Source organism: Loxodonta africana, chromosome 21 (assembly GCF_030014295.1).
Source record: "Loxodonta africana isolate mLoxAfr1 chromosome 21, mLoxAfr1.hap2, whole genome shotgun sequence".
Classification (NCBI taxonomy): domain Eukaryota; kingdom Metazoa; phylum Chordata; class Mammalia; order Proboscidea; family Elephantidae; genus Loxodonta; species Loxodonta africana.
Window position 1 is genome coordinate 68,906,482 of NC_087362.1, and position 21,517 is coordinate 68,927,998.

The 21,517-nt window shown below is 43.9% G+C and overlaps 1 protein-coding gene across 5 annotated transcripts in view; it reads right to left on the reverse strand.

Annotated features, from left to right (window-relative positions):
* Positions 1-21,517, reverse strand: part of GPATCH1 (G-patch domain containing 1) — a 45,042-nt gene that overhangs the window by 15,973 nt on the left and 7,552 nt on the right. For 3 of the 5 annotated variants that reach the window (XM_064274095.1, XM_010596117.3, XM_023555640.1), the window contains exons 3-15: positions 20,015-20,100; positions 18,353-18,513; positions 17,622-17,719; positions 16,983-17,041; positions 16,370-16,612; positions 15,225-15,372; positions 12,418-12,497; positions 7,832-8,036; positions 5,786-6,082; positions 4,602-4,780; positions 4,194-4,321; positions 3,195-3,331; positions 2,688-2,854 (exon numbers count right to left, since the gene is read on the reverse strand). In XM_064274095.1, the coding sequence (XP_064130165.1) occupies positions 2,688-2,854; positions 3,195-3,331; positions 4,194-4,321; positions 4,602-4,780; positions 5,786-6,082; positions 7,832-8,036; positions 12,418-12,497; positions 15,225-15,372; positions 16,370-16,612; positions 16,983-17,041; positions 17,622-17,719; positions 18,353-18,513; positions 20,015-20,100 (1,988 nt within the window). The remainder of the gene's footprint in view (positions 1-2,687; positions 2,855-3,194; positions 3,332-4,193; positions 4,322-4,601; positions 4,781-5,785; positions 6,083-7,831; positions 8,037-12,417; positions 12,498-15,224; positions 15,373-16,369; positions 16,613-16,982; positions 17,042-17,621; positions 17,720-18,352; positions 18,514-20,014; positions 20,101-21,517) is intronic. The other 2 variants (XM_023555638.2, XM_064274096.1) reach the window with 2 other exon arrangements.

The following is a 21,517-nucleotide window of genomic DNA, read 5'->3' on the forward strand; positions in this document are numbered from 1 at the left end:
TCGATTTGGGTGGTTGTACTGTGGTTATGTAGGAGAATGTCCTTCTTTGAAGGAAACACAGACTTAAGTATTAGAGAGTGATGGGGCATCTGGTTGGCAACTTACTCTCAAGTGGCTCAGGAAAAAATTCTCTGTACTGTATTTAATTTTTGAGATTGCTTCAAAATTAGAAATATATATACACATACATAAAAAAAGTCAGGAGAGAGGGACTGACAATGAAACTCAGAAATCATGGCAAGAATTCCCAAGAGAAGTCATGAATCTGATGTCTTCATGGTAAACAACAGATACCAGTGTCACATGAGGGGACAGTAAAGTGACAGCTGGCTAATATCCATGTTCAAAGACATTTCTGTCTTTTGATGAGGTCTATAACCCTAAATGTACAGGCACAGTTACCATAACTATCTGAGATATTCAACTCTTATTAGATAGCTACAGGAGCTAATCTTCCCCGCCCCCCCACCCAGTAGAAGCTGTACTGGAATTAAATAACAACACACACCAAACACACAAGGTCTGTATTTCCCAAGCTCTCCACCCTCCACCCAAATTCTGCCAAAAAGTGTGCACACTCATAATGGTGCTAACTCTGAGAGTTTTCAAGAAAGAAATAATCCAGACAGGGGAAGAGACTTTCCCAAGGTCACATGGCCTAATAAGTAAAAAAGCAAGAATCAAGACTTTTTCCAGACAAAAATATCCAAATACTCTAGAGGAATCCTGGCGGTCATGGTCCCCAAACCTTCTGTTGGCCCAGGACAGGAACCATTCCCAAAGACAACTCATCAGACATGGAAGGGACTGGACAATAGGTAGGAGAGAGATGCTGATGAAGAGTGAGCTACTTGTATCAGGTGGACACTTGAGACTGTGTTGGCATCTCCTGTCTGGAGGGGAGATGGGAGGGTAGAGAGGGTTAGAAACAGGCAAAATTGTCACGAAAGGAGAGACTGGAAGGGCTGACTCATTGGGGGAGAGTAAGTGGGAGTATGGAGTAAGGTGTATATAAGCTTATATGTGACAGACTGACTTGATTCGTAAACGTTCACTTAAAGCTCAATAAAAATTATTAAAAAAAAAAAATATCCAAATACTATTCAGCAAAATTTTTGAGAAATCCAGAAGGCTTTCTAAGCTAACGGCCACATTCACAGAGCCAGGATCCTTGAATGAAGTTTCTACACCCTTAAAAAATAACAGTAAAATCCAAAGGAGAGGTTCCAGTTGGGTGATGGCAACAATTTCCAGGCAAGTGCCTAAAATTCTGAGGAGGGGAGCCCTTCTCTCTGACCGCAGAAGCTGTGGTTCCAGGAATTTGGAGTGACTCTCACTGCTTTTTTATTTTTTACGCCCTCCTGCCATTTACCCCAGACAGAGATAAAGTTACAGGAAATACAAGGCAGAGCAGGGAAACTAAAGCCCTGGCTTTCCAGCCAGAGGAACAAAGAGGGGAGCCCAGAGAATCAAAGTATTAGGAAGGTCATGAAGAGGAGGAGCTCAAAGGAGTGATCCCATAAAGTGGTTAGGATCTTCCGGTTCACCGTCAAACTGTGCATGCAAGGGTCTAACCTTACACAGTAAACCAAAGGCCTGATAACAGAATTATGGGATTAACCGCCATCCAGGTCCCATACTGGTCACTGGGTGATGTACACTCAGGAAAGATCTGAATAGTACTATAAAGGCTCTGAAACAGAAATGACAGTAGAATCACAGAGGACGGGTAGAAACTTGCAGCATAAACCTCACTTGATCGATTGTCTGCTAAAACAAAACAAGATCAACATTCTCCTTAGAATTTAAAGAAGACTCAAAGTCTCATAATATTCAAAATGCTTAGAATACAATCCAAAATTACTTGGTATATGAACAACGAAGAAAATCTGGGAAGGGAAAAGACAGCAGATGCCAGCCCTAAATGACAAAAATATTAGAATTACCAGGCAAAGACTTTAAAGCAGCTATTACAACTATGTTCCGAGAATAAGGGGAAATGAATGAAAAGATTTAAAAAAAAAAAAGTTTCAGCAAAGAAATAAAAGATACAAAGAAGAATCAAATAGAAATTTTAGAAATGAAAAATATAATAACTGAAATCAATTCATTAGATGGGTTCAATAGCAGAATAGAGGCGATAGAGCCAAGAGTCAGTGTACTTGAAGACAGATCAATAGAAATTTTCCAGTTTGAACAACAGAGAGAAGAGATTGGAAAGAAATGAACAGAGGCTCAGGGACCCTGGGACAGTGTCAAAAGGTCAAACGTGTGTCATCATAGTCCCAGGAGAGGAGGCTCTGGTACAGTGTGTGTTTCAAGGGAGAAAGTTCATGACCTCTGCTTACACAATTAAAGCTATGATTGAAAGTTGTGGACTACACAGCAGACTACAGCCCACAGGCCAAACGCAATGCACTGTCTGTTTTTGTAAGTAAAGTCTTATTGGGACACAGCTACACTCAGTCATTTACATTTTGTCCATTGTTGCTTTCACACTCAACAGCAGAGTTGCATAGTTGTAACAAAGACTATATGGCCAATAAAGCCTAAAATATTTACTATCTGGCCTTTCCCAGAAAAAGTTTGAAGACCCCTGTTACTGAGTAATGAAAAGGAGGTGTCATCATAAAGAAAGACAAAGGCCACAGTCAGCCAGGCAAAGCGACCCTGGAAGCCCGAGATACCTTATTCGAGAGTGATTCCGTTACATGCTCCTCCTCTTTATTCACTAATGGACTGGGCTCCTGTTTAGGTGTACCAACTTTTGATCTAGTCAAACTTAAAAATTCACTAATGGAATCTTCCTTCTTTTCTTGTTTAGATGTATCCCATCTAGAAGGTTTTCTTGATTCTGAAAGGTAGGAGGATACAGACATAAAATCGGAATTAGCAAACAAAAACGTACAGCACATCTCTTTAATTCACTCAAGAACATCAGCATCCTACTGTGGGCCAGGCACTGTGCGAAGTGTTGGGGACGTGGCAAGGCTGACACAGCCCCAACCTCAAATAGTGTACATATGGGCCATTACAACATGAGCTATTTTATGAACATGAGCAGTTCTCTAAATGGATAGAGAGTTCACACGATCCGTATACTTAGGACTAGACAATGCTTTACTTCTGTCTTCCCAGTAGGGTAAGGGCTGAGGCCCTGGCCAACATGTAGACCCAAAGAAGCCTCTACTCACTGTCAGGACCTCGGTGCTGTTGTACTTTTTCACCTGATGCTTGAGTTGCAGGCAAGGAAGCTGTCTCTGGGAGTGTCAGAAAGTTGAAAACTGAGTATTTGTCACGTTTCACTCTTGGTAATCCAACTATAGTTGAACTGGGGGTTGAAAAAAAGATATTTTAACAACAGTTACCAGGATATAATCCACCTCCTGTCAAGCTTTCCATCTCAAGTTTCTCACCAGCTCTTCTCCTTGGCTTAAAAGGTCCCCTAACCCAGGGGCCCTGGTGGCACAGTGGTTAAGAGCTTGGCTTAAGAGCTCGGCTGCTAACCAAAAGGCTGGCAGTTCAAATTCACCAGCTGCTCCTTAGAAACCCTATGCGGCAGTTCTACTCTGTCCTATGGGGTCACTATGAGTCAGAATCAACTCAATGGCAATGGGTTTGGCTTTTTTTTTTTTAAAGATGTTTTTGCTTCTCAAAGCTGTTAAGAATTTAGAATGGTTGACTTTAGGACCCATGAGTTTTTCCTTATTACAGTAAGGCTAGAATTTTACTTTGAAAATTGATTTTCAATTAAGAAAAAAAGTTACATTGCTAAAAATATATCTATATTTTCTGACAAAATCTATGATTCAACGACATGTGCTTTTTGCAGTGTTTATTCCCAAATAAGAACGTGTTGAACTTTTATAAAGAGAATTAGAAAGCTTAAGTAACATATTAAATGTAAGCTGTATGAACAGCATTTAAAAGATGGCAAATTACACAGGTATTGCTTTTGTAACTTGACATATCTGAGTTTCAAATCTTCAATATGTTATCTGGAGGGTTGGGTTTTTTTGTTTTGTTTTGTTTAGTAGCAAATGAATAGAAGTTAATCTGCAAAATTTTCAACTCCAAGGATTGATAAATTCTTCTACAAGAATGGAATTTATATGAGTATGTAAGGGGGAAAGTTAGTTTTAATATGAGAGAATAAGCTTTGTACTGGTAGAAAGGCAGGTTATCCAACTTACTCTGGATAAGGGTCAGGGACATTAAACCTCTTACACAGAAGCTTGTCAGGGTGCCACTCAAACGTGTCTCGGGTAAGCTTCCCAAACATCTTCATCTTCACAGCCGACTGCTTGTCGTTGACATCATTCTGGGAAAACACATTCATTCTGTTTCATTAACGGTCACTCAACTGACTTCACTGCTCTTCCACTTAAAACTCTCAAGTGATCTTCTAAAATTACAAAACAACTCATGCTGTAACATTTTTGGTAATGTACTTGGTAGATGCTTGAATCTAAATTATAAAATCATTTCTTAGTCTACTACGCCAGGTATATTTTGATAGTTTCATGGAGAGGTTTAAAATATTTGGCTATACAGTGTTTTAATTTTAAAATTCACCAGATAGGGACAGGATGGTGGCAGACCTCTTGGTCTCGAGGGACTTCAACTTGATCTGAATCATCTTCCTCCTTGGCATGAGTGAACCTGGAGGACAAGGTTGAATGGGAAGACACATACAGCTGGGATGCTCGAGCAAACTCATCCCGCTCACGGCCTCGCTCCCACTCGGTCATACTGGGATCCAGACATCTTTCCAGAGCGTCTATGGTACAGAGAACAGGAAACTGTTTCACTTCTAGGAAAAGCAAGGGGCTCAAAGGAGAACATCTGGTGGGTACAACTCTAACCCTGTGTATTTCACCCCAGGAAACACAAATCCTACCTTTGAATGCCGACCAGTGTTGACTTTAAGGGCACCTTGGGGGTGGGCTGGGGGTGGGGTCCTTGGCAGGTAACATTGCTCTCTCCCTTAAAATGGTGCCCTTATTTAATTGTCCACAACATATAACAGAGAAAATCCTTTTGGGGACTAATACTTGGTTAAATCCCCTGAAGTGAGCAACATGTCACCACTCGCAGCTATATTCTCATGCTTTGGAAGAAAAACTCCTTCCCTCTTTCTTTTAATTTAACAAATAAACAGTAGGGCTGTTTCTCAGCAGGGAGTGAAAGGCACAGTAACTGGACTTTACATTTCCCCAAAGACCTACTTTCAAAAAACAACTCATCTAATTTCCTGATACCGTCTCACAGGGACTGCTCCGTGTGACAGCAGTTCCCCTCTCATCCTTGTCAGGTTTACTTCCTAGATCAGAGTGATTTTTCCCCCATGTAGTGATTCAACTTTTATAACCAACTAATCTTAAGTCAAATTTTAGACTTAATTTGATTTAGGGTTAGGTTAGGTTATTAGGATCTCAAGATAAAGTTGGGATGACATTGTTCCCTTGGCGTGGAACACAACACTTAAAGAAGCCAAGCATTTGCAAACAGTTAATGGACTGTAACTTAGCATTAGCCATTGCCAAGGCAAGTTCTGTACTTAAACAGACACCTCTGGACCTGAGATGTACAAGGATTAATTGGCTAATTATTCTTTCTTTCCAAGGTTCAAGAGGCAAAGCCTTAAAATTCTGTACTGTTGCAGCAGGACAAAGTAGAAACGGTGGCAAAGCAGGACACTTCTACCTTAAACCTGGAGCTAAGGTGAGAACAGAGAGAATGCTACTCCTAGTTGAGACATGGGAGACCCCAGGCTAGCACCCACCTTTGTGACCCTGTTTCACATTTACTAAGAAAGCTTCATATCGTTTTTGCTTTTCTGGATCTTTTGCAAAAGGTTTGAAGTCGCTGGCTCTTGTGGCGGCTGTCTTTCCACTCGATGCCATGTGCCAAGAGCAGTGTCCAAGGTCTGGAGAGGAGGGCTGGGGTCTGCCACTCAGGGCTTTCTGGGCCAGGCTCCTGGCCTTGAGTTGAGCTGCTTTAAGATCGGCTGCCTGCTTCATTTCTTTGATCCTCTCTTTATCTTTTTGAGACAGAAACTCCAGAACTGAAGTAGTTGAACCTAAATAAAAGCAATAGAAAAAAGAGATGAAAAACATCACATGGCAACTGTATATCTATTTCTTGGTACAAACGTTTTCAGTATCACAAATTTAGATCACTGGAGATGAGTATTTTCACATTTAATATTTCATTTGCCTTCATATTATACCTGTGAACTAGAGAGTAAGAAAATAATGAGTCCCCTATCTTACAGCTGGGAAAATGGAGGTTAATACTTGAACGTTTATAGAGGGAGTCAGTGGTTCTAGAATGATGAATGACATCCTGGGCTCCGATCTCCAGGCTGCGTGGCCACCATTTCCACAGTCACGGCCAGCACATGCCCTGGCTCATTTGTTCATGTCACAGACGCTCACTGAGCACCTACCCCATGCCAGGCACTGGACGAGGGGCTGGGGGGATGATGCAGACGAGGGCCCTGCTGTCACTAGTCAGGGGGTATACACTGAAGAAGCCAAACATCAACACCAGAGAGTCACTGTGAGAGGAGCGCTATGAAAAATAAAAATTGGGTGATGTGACTGAGGGTGACTAGCGGGGTGGGCTGGCAGTCGGGGGTGGAGGGAAAGAGAATTAGCTGATAGGTGATAAGGAAGGCCTGGAAGGTCTCAATAAAGAGGTAATGTTCGAGATAAATCCTAAGTAATAAAAAGGAGCCAGACTTACAGAAACCTGGGGGAAGAAGAGAGGCAGAGGAAATAGCAAGGATAGAGGCCCTGAGCTGGGATCATACGCCACAGGCTTGGAGGCAGAGACGGCTGTGAGGCTGGCCTCCAGGGGGCGTGGAGGAAAGTGGTACAAGGTGTGGCCCAAAGGGTAGGCAGGTGCTGGAGTGTGAGAGATACTAGAGGGTCTTCAGGGAGGCAGTGATACAATTTGGTTCATGAGCTGCTGCCAAGGGGAATGGACTGTAGGTGGACAGGTGGGTTAATGAGGCGACCACCAAGGAGGCTCCTGTAATAGTCCAGGTGAGAGAAGAGGGGGCGTCAGGTCAGGGTGAAAGCAGCGGAAATGCAGAGAAGTGGATGGATGGATTCCCCACGCATGTGGGAGGGAGAGCAGAAAGGACCTGATGATGGACTGGGTGGGGTGGGGGCAGGAGGAAAGAAAGAGAAGAGCTAGGAATTAGGATCCCTGCATTCTGGCCTCAGTGGTGGGTTAGTGGTGGTATCAGTTACTGAGATGGGGAAGACCACGGGAAGAGCAGCTTTGGGGACAGGAGTGGGGAACCGAGAGTTCCATTTTGGTCTTTATGTTTGACGTATTTACTAGGCTCCCAAAATGGCAATGATGTGTAGCATGAACCCCTCAAGTCCACCCCTCACAGGGGGTCCTTGTGCTACAACCACAGGGGGTTCGCCACATTCTCATACTTCTAGGCTCTCAGGAGAAGAGCTATTATTGTACTTCGGTCCCTGAGGAAAACAGGACACTTTCCCAGGAGAGAGTGAACATACAAATGTCCCTGGTCTTAATCACATTCCTGGATAAATACCAAGTATTTAAAAACAGCTGAGCTTAAGAGAAGAGTTTGCATGTTAACAACACAGCCCAAACTGATGGTGGAAAAATGACGGGTGGCAAGAAGTAAAGGATGTGCCATTCCCAAAAAAACAATTTCATTCCCACAATTTGGGATATAAAGTCATGTAGACAATTTCAGTGGGAAGACAACCTCCCACTTTGATTCTGATAACTCAGATGACTGTAAATGCAGTGTTCTCATTCTTTTCCATGGCTCTCGTACCTGGAATAGGCGTCTCTCCTAGTAAGTCCCCTCGCTTGGAGGCATTCAGTTGGTGCCTACTGTGTGTTCCTGGGTCACATATTGCCTTTCCAGATGACTCCGATAATATCTGAAGTAACTGGGAGTTTTCTGAGGTTGCAGCTACCATGGGTCTGAAATAATGCACTGGTCGATAATCTCTTGGCAGCTCAGGTGGTGGATAAATCTTAAAAAAAGAAAATACAGTTTGCAGGAAGATCATATTTGACTCACCCAAGAAAACGTGTGACCTCTGAGCTTCATCAGTCCCGTCCCTTCCCCGGTGAGCGTTCAGTACTGGGAAAAGCCCAGCCAGCTGCCATCCACTTTGTATCTGGAGGGTCACCAGAACCACACTGTTCCAGGGGTCAGACATTTTTAATATCCGTCCTGTCCACTTATACACAGAGCTGTTTACATGACGACAACAACGATGATAACAGCTAACACAATACATTGGCCCACATGCAGAACTGGCTCACTGTAAATCAGAAAGTTTAGAAGAAGTGGGACTCAAGGCTTAGAGAAAAGCCATGACTTTGGTGAGTTAGTTTTAAACTCAGAATTCTTTTTCTGGTTATGATTCTGTTCCAAATTGAAACTTCAGGCCCTTTTTTTTTTTTCTTTTTAGTTTATTTATTTTGCAAAACATACACATTTTTACACCAATTCAACAGTTTCTACATGTCCCATTTAAGGACACTGATTACATTCTTTTGAGTTGTACAACCATCCTCACCCTTCTTTTTTGAGATGTTGCCCACCCCATTAACATGAACTCACTGTCCCCTAAGATTCCTGTCTAATCTTTAGAGTTGCTATTATCAATTTGGAGCCCTGGAGGCATAGTGGTTAAAGGCCTCAGCTGCTAACCAAAAGGTCAGCAGTTCAAATCCACCAGCCGATCCTTGGAAAGCTTCTAGGGCAGTCCTGCTCTGTCCTATAGGGTTGCTATGAATTGGAATCAACTCGATGACAATGGGTTTGGTGGGTTTGGTATATCAATTTGATCCCATATAGATAGTTCTTAAAAGAGCATTATGCTCAAGGCAGACATTTTTTACTAGTTAAAGAAAACTATTATTCGGTTTTAAGACGACTTCAGAAGATATTTTTGGTTTAAGGTTTAAAGAATATCTCAGGGCAATAGTTTCAGGGGTTCATCCAACCATCATGGCTCCAGGAAGTCTGGAGTCCATGAGAATTTTAAATTCTGTTCTCCATTTTACCGCTTTTGATCAGGAGTCTTCTATAGAATCTTTGATCAAAATGTTCAGTAATGGTAGCCAGGCACCATCCAGTTCTTCTGGTTTCATGGCAGAGGAGATAGCTGTTCACAGAGGCAATTAGCCACACAGTCCATATCCTCCTCCTATTTCTGACTCTTTCGTCTGTAGTTCCGGGTGAATAGTGACCAATTGTTTGCCTTGGACGGCTGCTCGCAAGCTTTTAAGACCCCAGGCACTACACGCTGAACTAGGAGGTAGAACAGAAGCACTGAACATATTATTAGGCCAATTAACTGGGATGTCCCACGAAACCATGATCCTAAACCAAGGAATCAAATCCCATGAGGCGTTTGGTTGTAAATAAGTAGCTGCTTGTTTGTTTTTTGTTGTTGTAAATATATCTAACAACTTTTGCCAATTCAACTTTTCACAGGTGTACAACTTATTGACACTAATTACAATAATTGGCTTTGCAACCCTACCCTTAATCAATGCAATATTTCCATCATGGTTAACCCCCTTCTTCTCGGTCCTGCCCCGGTAACCACTAATAAACTTTGATCTCAGTACATTTGCCTTTTCTTTTTATATAAGTGAGGTCATACAATATTTGTCCTTCTGTATCTGACTTATTTCAGGCCCTATTGTTTGATTAGAGATATTTCTAAAAGCTGACTGAACTGAAATTGAAATATATTTGGGAAAGTCAGGTATTTTCAACACTGACAGGCATTAATGATGGCAGAACAGACAAGGTACAACAATTATTAGATATCTTAAAATTACTGTAAAAAGACCCAAACCAATTAATGCACTAAATGGCCTCCCTGCTCTTAGCCTAACAAACACATGTTTGTGGACAGTCCTATTTAAGCCATTTACTTGGTTTTTAAGCCATCTGAAAGCTGGGGTTGAGTCAACTTTAAAGCCTGGAACCAGGGAAGGACGTACCCCTCAATGGCTGTGGTTCTCAAACCTGGCTACACACAGGACTTGCCTGGGGTGGGACAGGGGGTGGGGGGGCTAGCAATACTGATTGAATGCCTGAATCCCACCCCAAAAAGCTGGGTATAATTAGACTTTCCCACACTCCCTAGATGGCTGTAATGTGCGGCCTGGGCTGAGAACCTGGCACTTAAGACAGCCCATGAAAAAGCAGTATTGTCATAAATCTGGTCAGCATGGCTGGTCCCTGCCGAGGCACAGGGTGCAGGGGGGAGGCACCCTCAGGGGGGACTCTCTACAATTCCTTTTACTAAAAATAATTGTGTTCCATCTATCTATTTTGGTATCATCTTAGCCTGACCACCTTCTCTGAAACACCTGGACTCCCAGATCAGCCAGCAGACACTCTCATGTTACTGCTGCACAAAACACCAGAGGAGGAGGGCAGAGGGGTGTGTACTTGAGTCTTCTTTATATGCCCCGTTAGATTCAAAGCATTTCTCCCCCACACTAACTCACTGCTCGGTCTTGCCTCTAGAGCCAGAGGAGGGGTTTTGACCACATGTTTAGAAAACTTGCCTGTCTGTGAAAGACTGGGTGAGCCCAGCCCTCTGAATCATTCACACCCCAAGCCCCGCTCCAGCCAGGAGCCTCCTCAGGAACCCCAGGACTCTGTCTCTCCATGTATGGCACTCTGAGGCTTGTGGACTGCTGTGGTGGTTGATGAACAGGTTTCAGCAGAGCTTCCAGGCTAAAATGGACTAGGAAGAAAGCCCTGGCAATCTACTTCCCAAAATCAGCAATGAAAACCCTGTGGATCACAACGGTCTGATCCATAGCCCATCATGGGGATGATGCAGGATCAAGCAGCATTTCATTATGTTGTGCATGCGGTCGCCATGAGTTGGGGCCAAGTTGACAGCAGTTAACAACAACAGCCCCACTACAATGCATTTGCCTGTCTGGCACCCTCACAGGATGGAGCGACTTGAGGGCCAGGACTTAGTCCTGTTTATCCTTAAATCCCCAGAGTCAACTGAGTACTTCTCAGCCTCTTAAAAACTATGCTTCCTTTTCATAAAGGTAAAAAGCTCACATTTTCCTTTAATGTTGCTTGCCAGGTCTAGTAATAATAGTAGCTTACAATGTGCCTGACACTGTTCTGAATATTTTCCACACATTTAGTTCTCCAACAGTGCTATGCAGCAGATACTGTTATTATTCCTGTCTTACAGATGACTGTTCTGAATATTTTAGATAAACTCACTAGTCCTCCAACAGTGCTATGAGGTAGGTACTGTTATTATTCCCATTTTACAGATGGGGAAAGTAAAGCAAGTGAGGTGCAGTAACATGCCCAAGGTCATCGTAGTGAGAAGCAGAGCTGGGCTAGAGACACAGGCAGCCTAGCTCTAGTACCAGTGCTCTTAGGCATCAGGCCAGGCTGTCCACTGTCACATTATCTATCACAACTAAATAAATCAAAGCCACTGTAATACCAAATAGGATTTTGGGGGCTGCACTGCCCCCTGGGCTCCCCTCTTCTGGAGGGTAACAGGCCTAGCCTTAGAGGTACTTCACAAACGTTAGTTGAACAAAAAAAAGTTGACACAAGTGGGGAATGGTCTGAAATGCCAACAAGGCAAAGGCCAGGCACTGCTCCCGAGCTGCCCAGCACCCACAGCTAACTCCAGGTGTGTAGTTATGACACCTGTGCTGTCCACAGTGGCTCTGATGACTGTCAAAGGAAGAGCACCTGCCCGGCTAGGGCAGCTGCTTGGCCTAACAGCAGATTTTCACACACGGCTTTAACAAAAATCTCACAAATACAAAACGATCTGGAATGGCATGCAGAGTTCTTCACTGGACTTGACTCACACACACGGGCTTCTCTCCCTTTCATTCGGCCCCTGGCAAGGGGTCCGGGGAACCCAGCCCACACTAGCTAATAGTCAAGATCATGGGTTATTATGGGTTTTTAAAAGTTTTATACAGTATGAATTGTTGAATGGGAATCTAATTTGCTGTGTCAACTTTCACCTAAAACACAATAAAGCATTTTTTTTTTCCTTAAATTACATTCCCCCTAGAATTATATCAAGTTCATTCTAATACCTATTCTAATGTATTTCTTTTTGAAGAAACTAACTGCTCACTTGAAGTTGGGATGTAAAAGATTAGCAATTCAAGGTTTTGAACGTAATGTAGCCACTGACTGACATTTCTAAAGTAGTCTACGTTTTCCTGGACAAATACGAGCAAGTTACCAGGCTGTTGCTTTTTGAAAACACAATTTACTTATCTTTTTGTTAATATAATAACATAGACTACATAGCAGCAAACATTTTAAACACTAAACCATTAAAGAGAGAAAAAAAAAAAGGGTTTTCTTACTTTCTTAGAAGACAAAGATTTAGAAGCCAAGGAAAATCCATCCAAAATTTTGCCAATGTATCGAAGATCTTTCTCTGATTCTACAAAATGATGTCATTGATTAATTCCAGAGGCAGAGAAGATTAGAATGAGACAGAAGACATCAGAAGCTTATCTCCAAGAACATAAATCCTACGTGTCCTGCATGACATCATTCAGAGATAGCAGTAAAAGATGAAGAAAGAACGTTCTCATGCTTTCACGCCTCTGTTGACTCAGTGACTGGCGACAGGGCCCACACCACCCTCTGCTGATTAGGCTGCCCAGGACACCAGGGTATGGCTCTACAAAACAGGTACTTCCACATTGTTTTTAGAAAAAGTACCTTAGGTCTTATGCTAAGGGTCACCAAAAAATATACTCTGTGCAGTCGGAGTCCTCAAGGAAAACAGCGAAAAGGACAAGTATGGATAAAATTATAATCATAACTATGACAGAATCATTTCTAAATGTAGGTAAAAACCACTGAAGACTACCTACCAATTTCCTTAACAACTATCCACATAAGACACAAAAAGCAATAAAACCAAGTCAGTGTGTAATCAAATCTTAGTGTAAATTAAAAGGTACTTTTTATCTTTTTCTCAAATGAAATTTTAACGAGATAAAGATCACAAATACAGGAAACTGAATGGCCAGGGTCCAAGGACTCGGAGCCAGGGATCTTCCACTGATCTGATCCTGGAGTCAACTCTGGCGACAGAGGCCCCTCAGTTCTCAAAGACATCCCACACACAGTGGTTATGTCAAAAGTCCCCCATACACAGACTGCATTTTCTGTGGCTAAAAAAGTCCCTTCTATGGGATAACCATGAGCACTTAAACCAGCTAGGTGTTTAGCCCTGATCCAGGTGCCTCCGCCTGCCCTGCAAGGCCGGCCTGAGATCTTCAGCAGTTGATAACAGACCATCACCATGTAACGACCTCCCCCACAAGATGGTTCTTTGTACCTGACCTCATGCTGAACATCTGCCCCAGCTTCTGAACTTTCCTAAAAATCTGTCATTTGGAATTAAATTTCACATTTCTGGAATTTTGTATTCTTTTAAAACCCGGCAATTTATATTAATTCTTTTTAGATTATAAAAAATAATGCATAGCCTTGGCAGAAGCATCAGAAAATATAGGTAAACAAAAGGAAGAAAATAAAAGTAGCCTAAGATCCCTCTGGAGCCCTGGTGGAGCAATGGTTAAGCACTTGGCTGCTAACCAAAAGTCAGTGGTTCGAACCCACCTAGTAGCTCCGCAAGAGAAAAGGCCTAGCCATCTGCTTCGGTAAAGATTACAGCCTAGGAAACCCTATGTGGCAGGTCTGCTCTGTCACAGAGGGTCATTAAGAGTTAGAATTCCCACATCAAGATCCCACCAGCCAGGGTACTCCTAACAGTAATCTGGTGCACACCCTTGCCACTGTCTCCTGTAAACCCTCGGTCCTTTCTGTGACCATGATGACAGAGACCTCATGTTTACACAGTGCTTGCTTGGTGCCAGGCACAGGCTACACCTTCACATACATTCAATCTCTATGAAGTAGTTATGCCACCGTCATCCCCATTTTTCAGACGAGCACGCTGAGGCAGAGCGAGGCCAAGGTCACAGCTGATGAATGGGGAAAGCAGAACCCAGGCAGTTTGTCTCCAGGGTTTGTGTTCACGATCACTGAGTTAAACATCCTCTAAATACTGTTTTGTACCTGCTTTTTCTCGTCTAGAACTGTAAAGTGAACCTTCTCAGGGGTGATGCTCATGTTTATATATTCTTCTGCCATCCTGAGACTGTTTCAGCCGGTACATTTTAGATGTATTTTAAAAGAGTTTGATCAAACTTTTATCTGTCTACAGCTAAAAAATGTCTGAATAGGTTATTTTCTACCATGTCTCAACTCCTGTATCTGATTCAGGTTGTTATTATGACCATAATCACAAGAACAGTAGCTGCCATTAATAGAAGATACCATTTGGCAGGTACTTGGCCAAATACCTGCCAAATGGTATCTTATTTCTCACAGCCCGAGTGGACTTTATCCTCACTTTACAAATAAGGACTCTGAGGCCCAGAGAGGTTACAAGCCTTGACCAAGGTCAAAGAGCTGGCCAGTGGAGAGTTTGGATCCAAATCCAGGTCTGAGTGACTCCAAATCACATGCTACTAAGACCTAGTCTATATCATCTCCTTCTTTTCTGGAATGAAGAACTGAATACTGTTCAGAACCATGGGATCTGAACCACCATTGACTGACTGGGGCTTGAAATTCAGGTTGTGTAAGACCTCACCATCTCCTATTCCAACAAGAGCCCGCTGGAAGCCAGGGACTCGAGTCAGGAGACAGGCTGGCATTCAGCTCCATCTTGCTGTAGGCTCTCAGTGTACCTGCTGCCTGGTCCCCCCACCTGACCTTCTGACCTGTAGCTTGAGTTGACCTACTTTGGCCACCTGCCCAATTCCTCGAGCTCTGACTGCTTTCCTGTGACCCACGGCCAGCTCTGACCTGCAATACGAGTACCTGTCCACACACTGGCAGCTTCCCTGATCCCAGGCCTCTCCCTCCTCCTCCCCACCTGGGCCCTGTCTCAAAAGCTGGCTTTGGCCTGGGCCTGTGGTCTAAATCCTGCTTCTATCTTATTTCCCACACTAGGTCTCTCTTCCTCCCTCACCCTGCATCTTTGACCAGCAACCACCTACTCCGTGGAGGCTGATATTCCAGTATCAATCTTGTTATTCCTTCTTCTTGATATTCTGACATTTGGTTTGCGGGTCTATGGAATTACCTTTCTGGCTTTTATATTGCTTGGGCGCTGTCCAGCCATATAGCCCATCTCCAGGCTCTTCGTCCTTCAGAACGGTGTCATACTTCGATAGAGTTTCTGTGGCATATATATCATCATCTTCCTCTTCCAGGGCACCCACACCAAAAGCCTTCAGAAAACAAGGTTTCAAACTGAGCAATCACAGGTTTCCGAGTATGTCTGCACTGAAGAGACCACCTTAGCACTTCGAGGACACCAGCAGGAGAAGTTAAAGGAGCCCCAGAATAACACAGGCTCAGGTCTCTTAGAAAACAATGACAACAAGATAATACCAGGCCTCCAGCACTGGAGCTGTCCTCTAGCCCCGGCAGCCACGGGGTCCAAGCAAGGGAAGAAGAGTGGACGCCACGCCCTAGCAGCAGTGAGTGTAGGGGCAGAAATGGGGGCTCCAAAAGGTGAGAGGCAGAAGTGTTCATCGACCGATCAACATGGCCTGAGCAGTGCTGCGGCCAAGGCCTGCAGGCCACGGCTCATTGGATGGCCACTGTAAGAACGTTTCATCTTCTGTGAGGAATGGCCTCCAATCAGTTCAGTTTTTGTGAAAAGGATTGGGAAAAAACACATACTGGGAAGGAAATGTAACAGAGTAACCATTTTCTAAATGCATTTTAAGAAAAAAACCTCTGAAATAATTTGAGAAGATGTGTAATTCATAAAAGCTCTCCATCTCTCCAAAGGCAAAAAGCAAGTCTCCTAAGTAAAAACTAAACCTGTGTTCACAACTTGGGCCTTGCAGCCTAGGAAATAGTCTAAGAGGTAGGAGAACTTGGACCTAACCTTAGGCAGACTGCGATTTGACTATTAACTAAATCAAAGGGGTAAGAGGGGTTTTCTGCTCAGCCCCACGAGTGTGTGGAAAGCAGTCGTCACCCCAGGGAGCACACAAACTCCACCAAGACCCTTCAGTCACAGGGTTTCAGGGGCACATTATTAAAATCAGGAAGGTGTGTGCTTACGTATCTTCAGAAAAGACCCTAAGGAAAATATAACCACTTCAAAGCCTTCATTTATGCAGTGAGAAATGACTGCCTGCTACAGGGCACATATAATAAGGAAAATACACCCAGTTTTAGTGGTTCCACACTTATAAAACAGAAACGTTTTACCTGGCCTGAAATTCCCAACTTTCTTCCTTTACTCAGTCCCACATCTCCAAGAAAACTGCTGGCCCTCTCAGATCCCACACTGAAAAGATTAAAATGTTCTCCCGAAGTTCCAAACAGCGCTTGGTGGGGATCCAGGCCCTTGTACTCCAGTCCGTGTACGTTATCTTTAGGTGTAAAATCCACAGGTGTGACATCTTTGGGTGCAAAGGTGACATTTTCAGGCAGGTAGTCATCATCTTCATCCTGTTTCAATGTTTAAAGAAGAATTAAGGTGAGTCACTGGTGGCCCAAAGTAAACTTGGGAAATACTGTTGTATAATGCAGTGATTAATTACAAACAGCAAAATTACCTTCATTTACACTATGACAAATGCCTAAATCAAGTCCTGAGGAAATCATACTAACACAAACAGCTCCATTTTAAGACTCTGAACAGACTGGGGATATCTATGGTGCTGGCCTGTTGCTAAACACATCATCTGACTAGAGTATGGGTATTTCATTGCCATGGAATTTGACTGATTTTTAAAATTGCCTCCGACCCAGAAACTTCATGATCATAAAGTAACAAACGCTGTTGTATCAAATTGAAAGTGGTCACCCCATACCATACCTCAGATCCTTCAGAGTCTCCAGGGGGTAAAGCGCAGCCATAGATCTTTACTCCAGGATCTATAAATGACATTTCAAATGCATTAGTCATTAAGTGCGTGAAAATATAGAAGCCCGACTCACATCTTCAGAGGTACATGGCTGAGTATGCCTGTGCTCGTAAAAGGTGCTATAGCCTTCAGGTCAAAGAATGGTCACTCCAGGAGTGTTCTCCACCAGTCCATTCTCCACCTACACTCTGGCAATAGTGTGCTCAATGAGTTTTAACCTCTGCTGGCCTAGCCTCCTGGAGAACCCAAGAGAAATGATCACTGCCCTCAAAGAGTTCACAGTCTGACTAGGGAGGCCAAGGGCAGGAAACACATAGGAAAAAATGATGTTAAACTATGGCATAGATACTGTTTTACCAACACAGCAAAAATTAAAAAAGTATTGACGAGGGTAGGAAACAAGAACTTTCATACACTTCTGGTGGGAATATAAACTAGTTCGATTCTTCTGGAAAGCTACTGCGCATTACACATAAAAGCCTTAAACAAGCAGGCACACTTCTTGACCCAGCAAGAGGTTTCTACTTTCTTCTAGAAACATGTAGCCCTTAAAAAGTATGCTGTAGAAGTAATGATAATCGAATACATACCAGGTTTTTGTCGGCGTGGTCTTCTCTTTACTCGGGGACCAACTCCTTGTCCTTCCTTCCAACCCATTTTTCTTAGCAACTCAAAACCAACAGATAATCTAAGACAGAAAAGCATTAAAAATGAATACCTTTGGGTGATGTCAGAGAACAGTACAAGATAGCCAGCTTTTGAGTTCCTGCCCAGCTCATACACCTGTCCCGTCTGAGACCTTCCCCTCACCTGTGTTAGAACTGCACGACTGCCACTCCAGCCACAGTGACGGGGCACCTAACCTAGGGAAGTCATTCAGATGCCCCCTTTTGTGGGCATCTGGACTGAGCACACAGAGATTCTAGATAGTCTTTCTGGGGCATGTGGCCTGAGAAACCATGAAGGTCTGAGTCTGCCACATCAGGTCATGTGCCCAGGAAAAAAACAAGGAGGTTCAAAGAAAAAATTGAGTAGAATGAGGTGGATAGGATAGAGTCCCCAGGCCCATGAGAGAGGGGGCAGGAGGGCAGCCACCGCAGTTCCTAACAGCACTCCAGCTGCGGTGAGTCCGGCAGCGTGGCCAGGGACAGGACCCCTTCAGTTCCAGCAGTAGTGCAGCACCCCTACGACAGTGTCCCCTAATTCACACAAGCTAGCCTAAGAAGGGTGCCCTTACTTCTAACCAAACTATCCCCCAGAAAGCTAATCATTCAAAGAGGTGAGGCCAAGAACAGAAAAGTCAGAATTAAACCTTTCTCACTTTGCTGGTGCTATGAGATCATCAAGCAGAGTGGCCCCAGGAATGGGGGCGGTAGCAGCTGCCAACTGCCTGGCCTTTTCTCGTATTCTGTCTTTGGTTTTGGAGGCAAAATCATCTGTGGTCACAATTGCTTTCGGTGCTATCCCAAATTCACTGAGATCCTTAAAAAAATTTAAACAGAATTACTTAGTGTTTCTATTGGTTACGTGATTAAGCATGACACATCACAGAGCTTTATTTCTTTTTTAAAAAAAAAAAAAGTTAAAACTACAAAATTGACTCAGGGATCAGAGAAGTGGCTGACTTCACACACTAACTTAGAGCCACACCCTCACGTAAGCTCAGGTCAGTGGCTGAGCGGGGCTACAAGAGGCACTACTACCAACCTGGGAAGGAAGGAGGAAGGAGGGGCCAAATTCTTCCTGACAACTGTTCAAAGGTCAGCATGAAGGGGACAAACCTTAGATTCACGAACAGCAAGCGTTTGTGAGGATCTGTGTGACAAGACTGGAGTTAAGTGCTTCTGCGTTCACTGGCGCAGATACTGCCGGTGGCCCATCCGACAGCCATTCTCTTCCTCCTTCCTACAGAGTGCTACTGCTGTACAGGCGCCTGCCTTCCTCTGGACAGACAGGTGCTTCAGCAGTGGCTGGACCTCCCTAGCACTGTGGCAGGGGCAGAGGGAGGAGAGGGTCCTGTCTTTTCTAAGCCAGTCATTTTGATCCCTTTCCCTCACCGGGAACTGCTTTAGGAGATGGTGTGTGAAACAATTTGCCCAAATGGATGTGAGGGAAAAGTGCACTGTAGGACTTATGTGCAAGATTACTTTGCTCTCAAGAAAAGACACCAAGAAAAAAGTCCTCCTTCCATGGGATACTGCCCTGGCTGTGCCACCCGGAGCTACAGCACCCAGGAGGAGAGCAAGAGTGAGGACAAGCTGATATTGGAGGATGACTGAGAGGATGGGGCCTGGGGCCTCACGGACACCTAGACTTCTTGCTACAAGAGATACGTTTCCTTATAGATGTGCTTCCTTATGCCAGCCAAGTAAGAAGAGGGACCCAACCCTTCCTTCACCAAAGCATCCTGATGTAAGCATTTTTTTAATCTTCACTACCAATGAATCCATGACTTGGTACTAAGGTGACAGAGGCTTAATTTTCAAGCAAAATGAAATACACCCTGCAGGCTGGCAGGGTTAGCTCAGACACCCTCACAGCCTCCCGTTTTCCCTAAGAAGTTGATGGCCACTGTGTTCTTTACGGATGTGCCCCAGACACCTGCATGTGGCTTCCTTTCATTCTTTCTCTAGCCTGGTCACTCACTGTTCCTTAAACTACAGAGTTACTATGGAAAGCTCCAGACTTGGAACGTGAGGTACTGCACAATTGGAGCAATCTCAGGGCTTTTCAAGTCATTCTGCTCATATACGACTTTCTCCTTACACTCCTGACTTTAGAAACTGGCCGAGCATAAAATGCTACTCCAATGGGCAAGAATCCACTTGTGTACAGGACATCATAATCCAAATGCCTAAAAGATAAAGCCTTACAAACAAAGAGGAAATCACACACGGGACTTTCTGGGGACGGAGAAGGTGCCACCACAACGAGCCCCACACATCCCTCTGGCTAACAGGCAATTAAAGTACTGGACACCCACCTCTTCATCCATAAAATCTTCAGGACCAAGAACAGATTTGTCTGCTCTATTCTGTCGTGAAGATACGAAGGTAGAGGGTGTCCATCCTTGAAAGAAAAGGGTTTAGAACATTACAATCCTAGTCAGTATTGGTTTATAATAAAGTAATTACGTAACATATAAAGACTTGAAATGCCCAATAACTACACACTTTGTAGCTACTTCCCACGGCTACTTCGTATGACATCTTGTTCTTGATAACTGCTCCCTGAGTCAATGAGTTCATCTTCCATTCACAACTGAGCTATATAAAGCCATTTTCTTCTGGTGAAAAATGTTTTTGTGCTAAACCATGCAGTATAATGGACTGCTTTTTGTATGGTCTTTCTAGCCATGGTATTGTAATTCCCACACAGGTGATTGGGCAGTGTGATAGGGTAATTGTGGCCCACCAAGGGGATTGGTCAGTTTTGCCATCCTGCTAAGCTTGAAATGAGCCACCCCAGAGGTGGGAAAGAGAAGAGCCCACCACCACCAAGGAAGGAGACACTGGCAGAAGACAGTGCAGTGGGCTTCCTGACCCACGGAACAAGAATGCTGAGTGTCTTTGGGCAGAGACTGAAGGCCAGAGAGAAGCCTACACTTGATCCATGAATTTGGCACTTGCCGGCCTCCACAACCGTGTGAGCCATTTCCTTTATACGGTTCCTGAGTTCTGTGAGATGATGCAGCAAATCAGGGAACCCAAAGATGCGAGGGAGAGTACTGAGGGGAGAGGGAGTAGCTGATGTTAGAGATGATGGAGCAGTATAGCAGCTTGGAAAGGGTGGACATTTGGGACATCTTTAACCTCACCTCTGCCTCACAGGAACCAGCTTGGTGCTGATCCTTGTAAATCATTCGTGTAACCATTAAAAAGCACAGTACTTTAAACACCATGGAATTTATTACACTGAATAATGTGAAAAATTGAATTTACTTTTTCCCAGGTTGAGAGCATTTACTAAGCAGTGATGCTGTGGTCCCCAGAGCTCCACCCACAGCTCTCTCTGACCTCACACCAGCTCCTTAACTGCTCTGATCCTCAGAGGACTCATCACCAAAACAGCTGTGACGTCTGCGCTCCTTAGTCACTGAGTCACATGGGGACCAAGAGATATCCAGTGATTAACTGAATGGATCAGTGTGAGAGTACTCTGCGCACAGCAAGATGCAATATGAAATGGAAGTCGTCACACTATTTAATCATCTGGTTAGGGTGTATCCATTTAAAAGACAGTGGAAGAAAACTCACCTTCAAGTTGTAATCAACAAGCAGCACACAAGTTGATTCTGGAAACATTCCAAACACTCAAAGGACACAAAAGCTACAGTGTATACACTACAACGTTTAAAGGAGAAGTTTCAGAAAGGGGGAGGGGGATCTTACGCTATCTCAATCATTGGCTTTAGCAATATAAACCAAAAAACCAAACCCAGTACCATCAACTCCATCCCAACTCATAGCGACCCTGAAGCACAGAG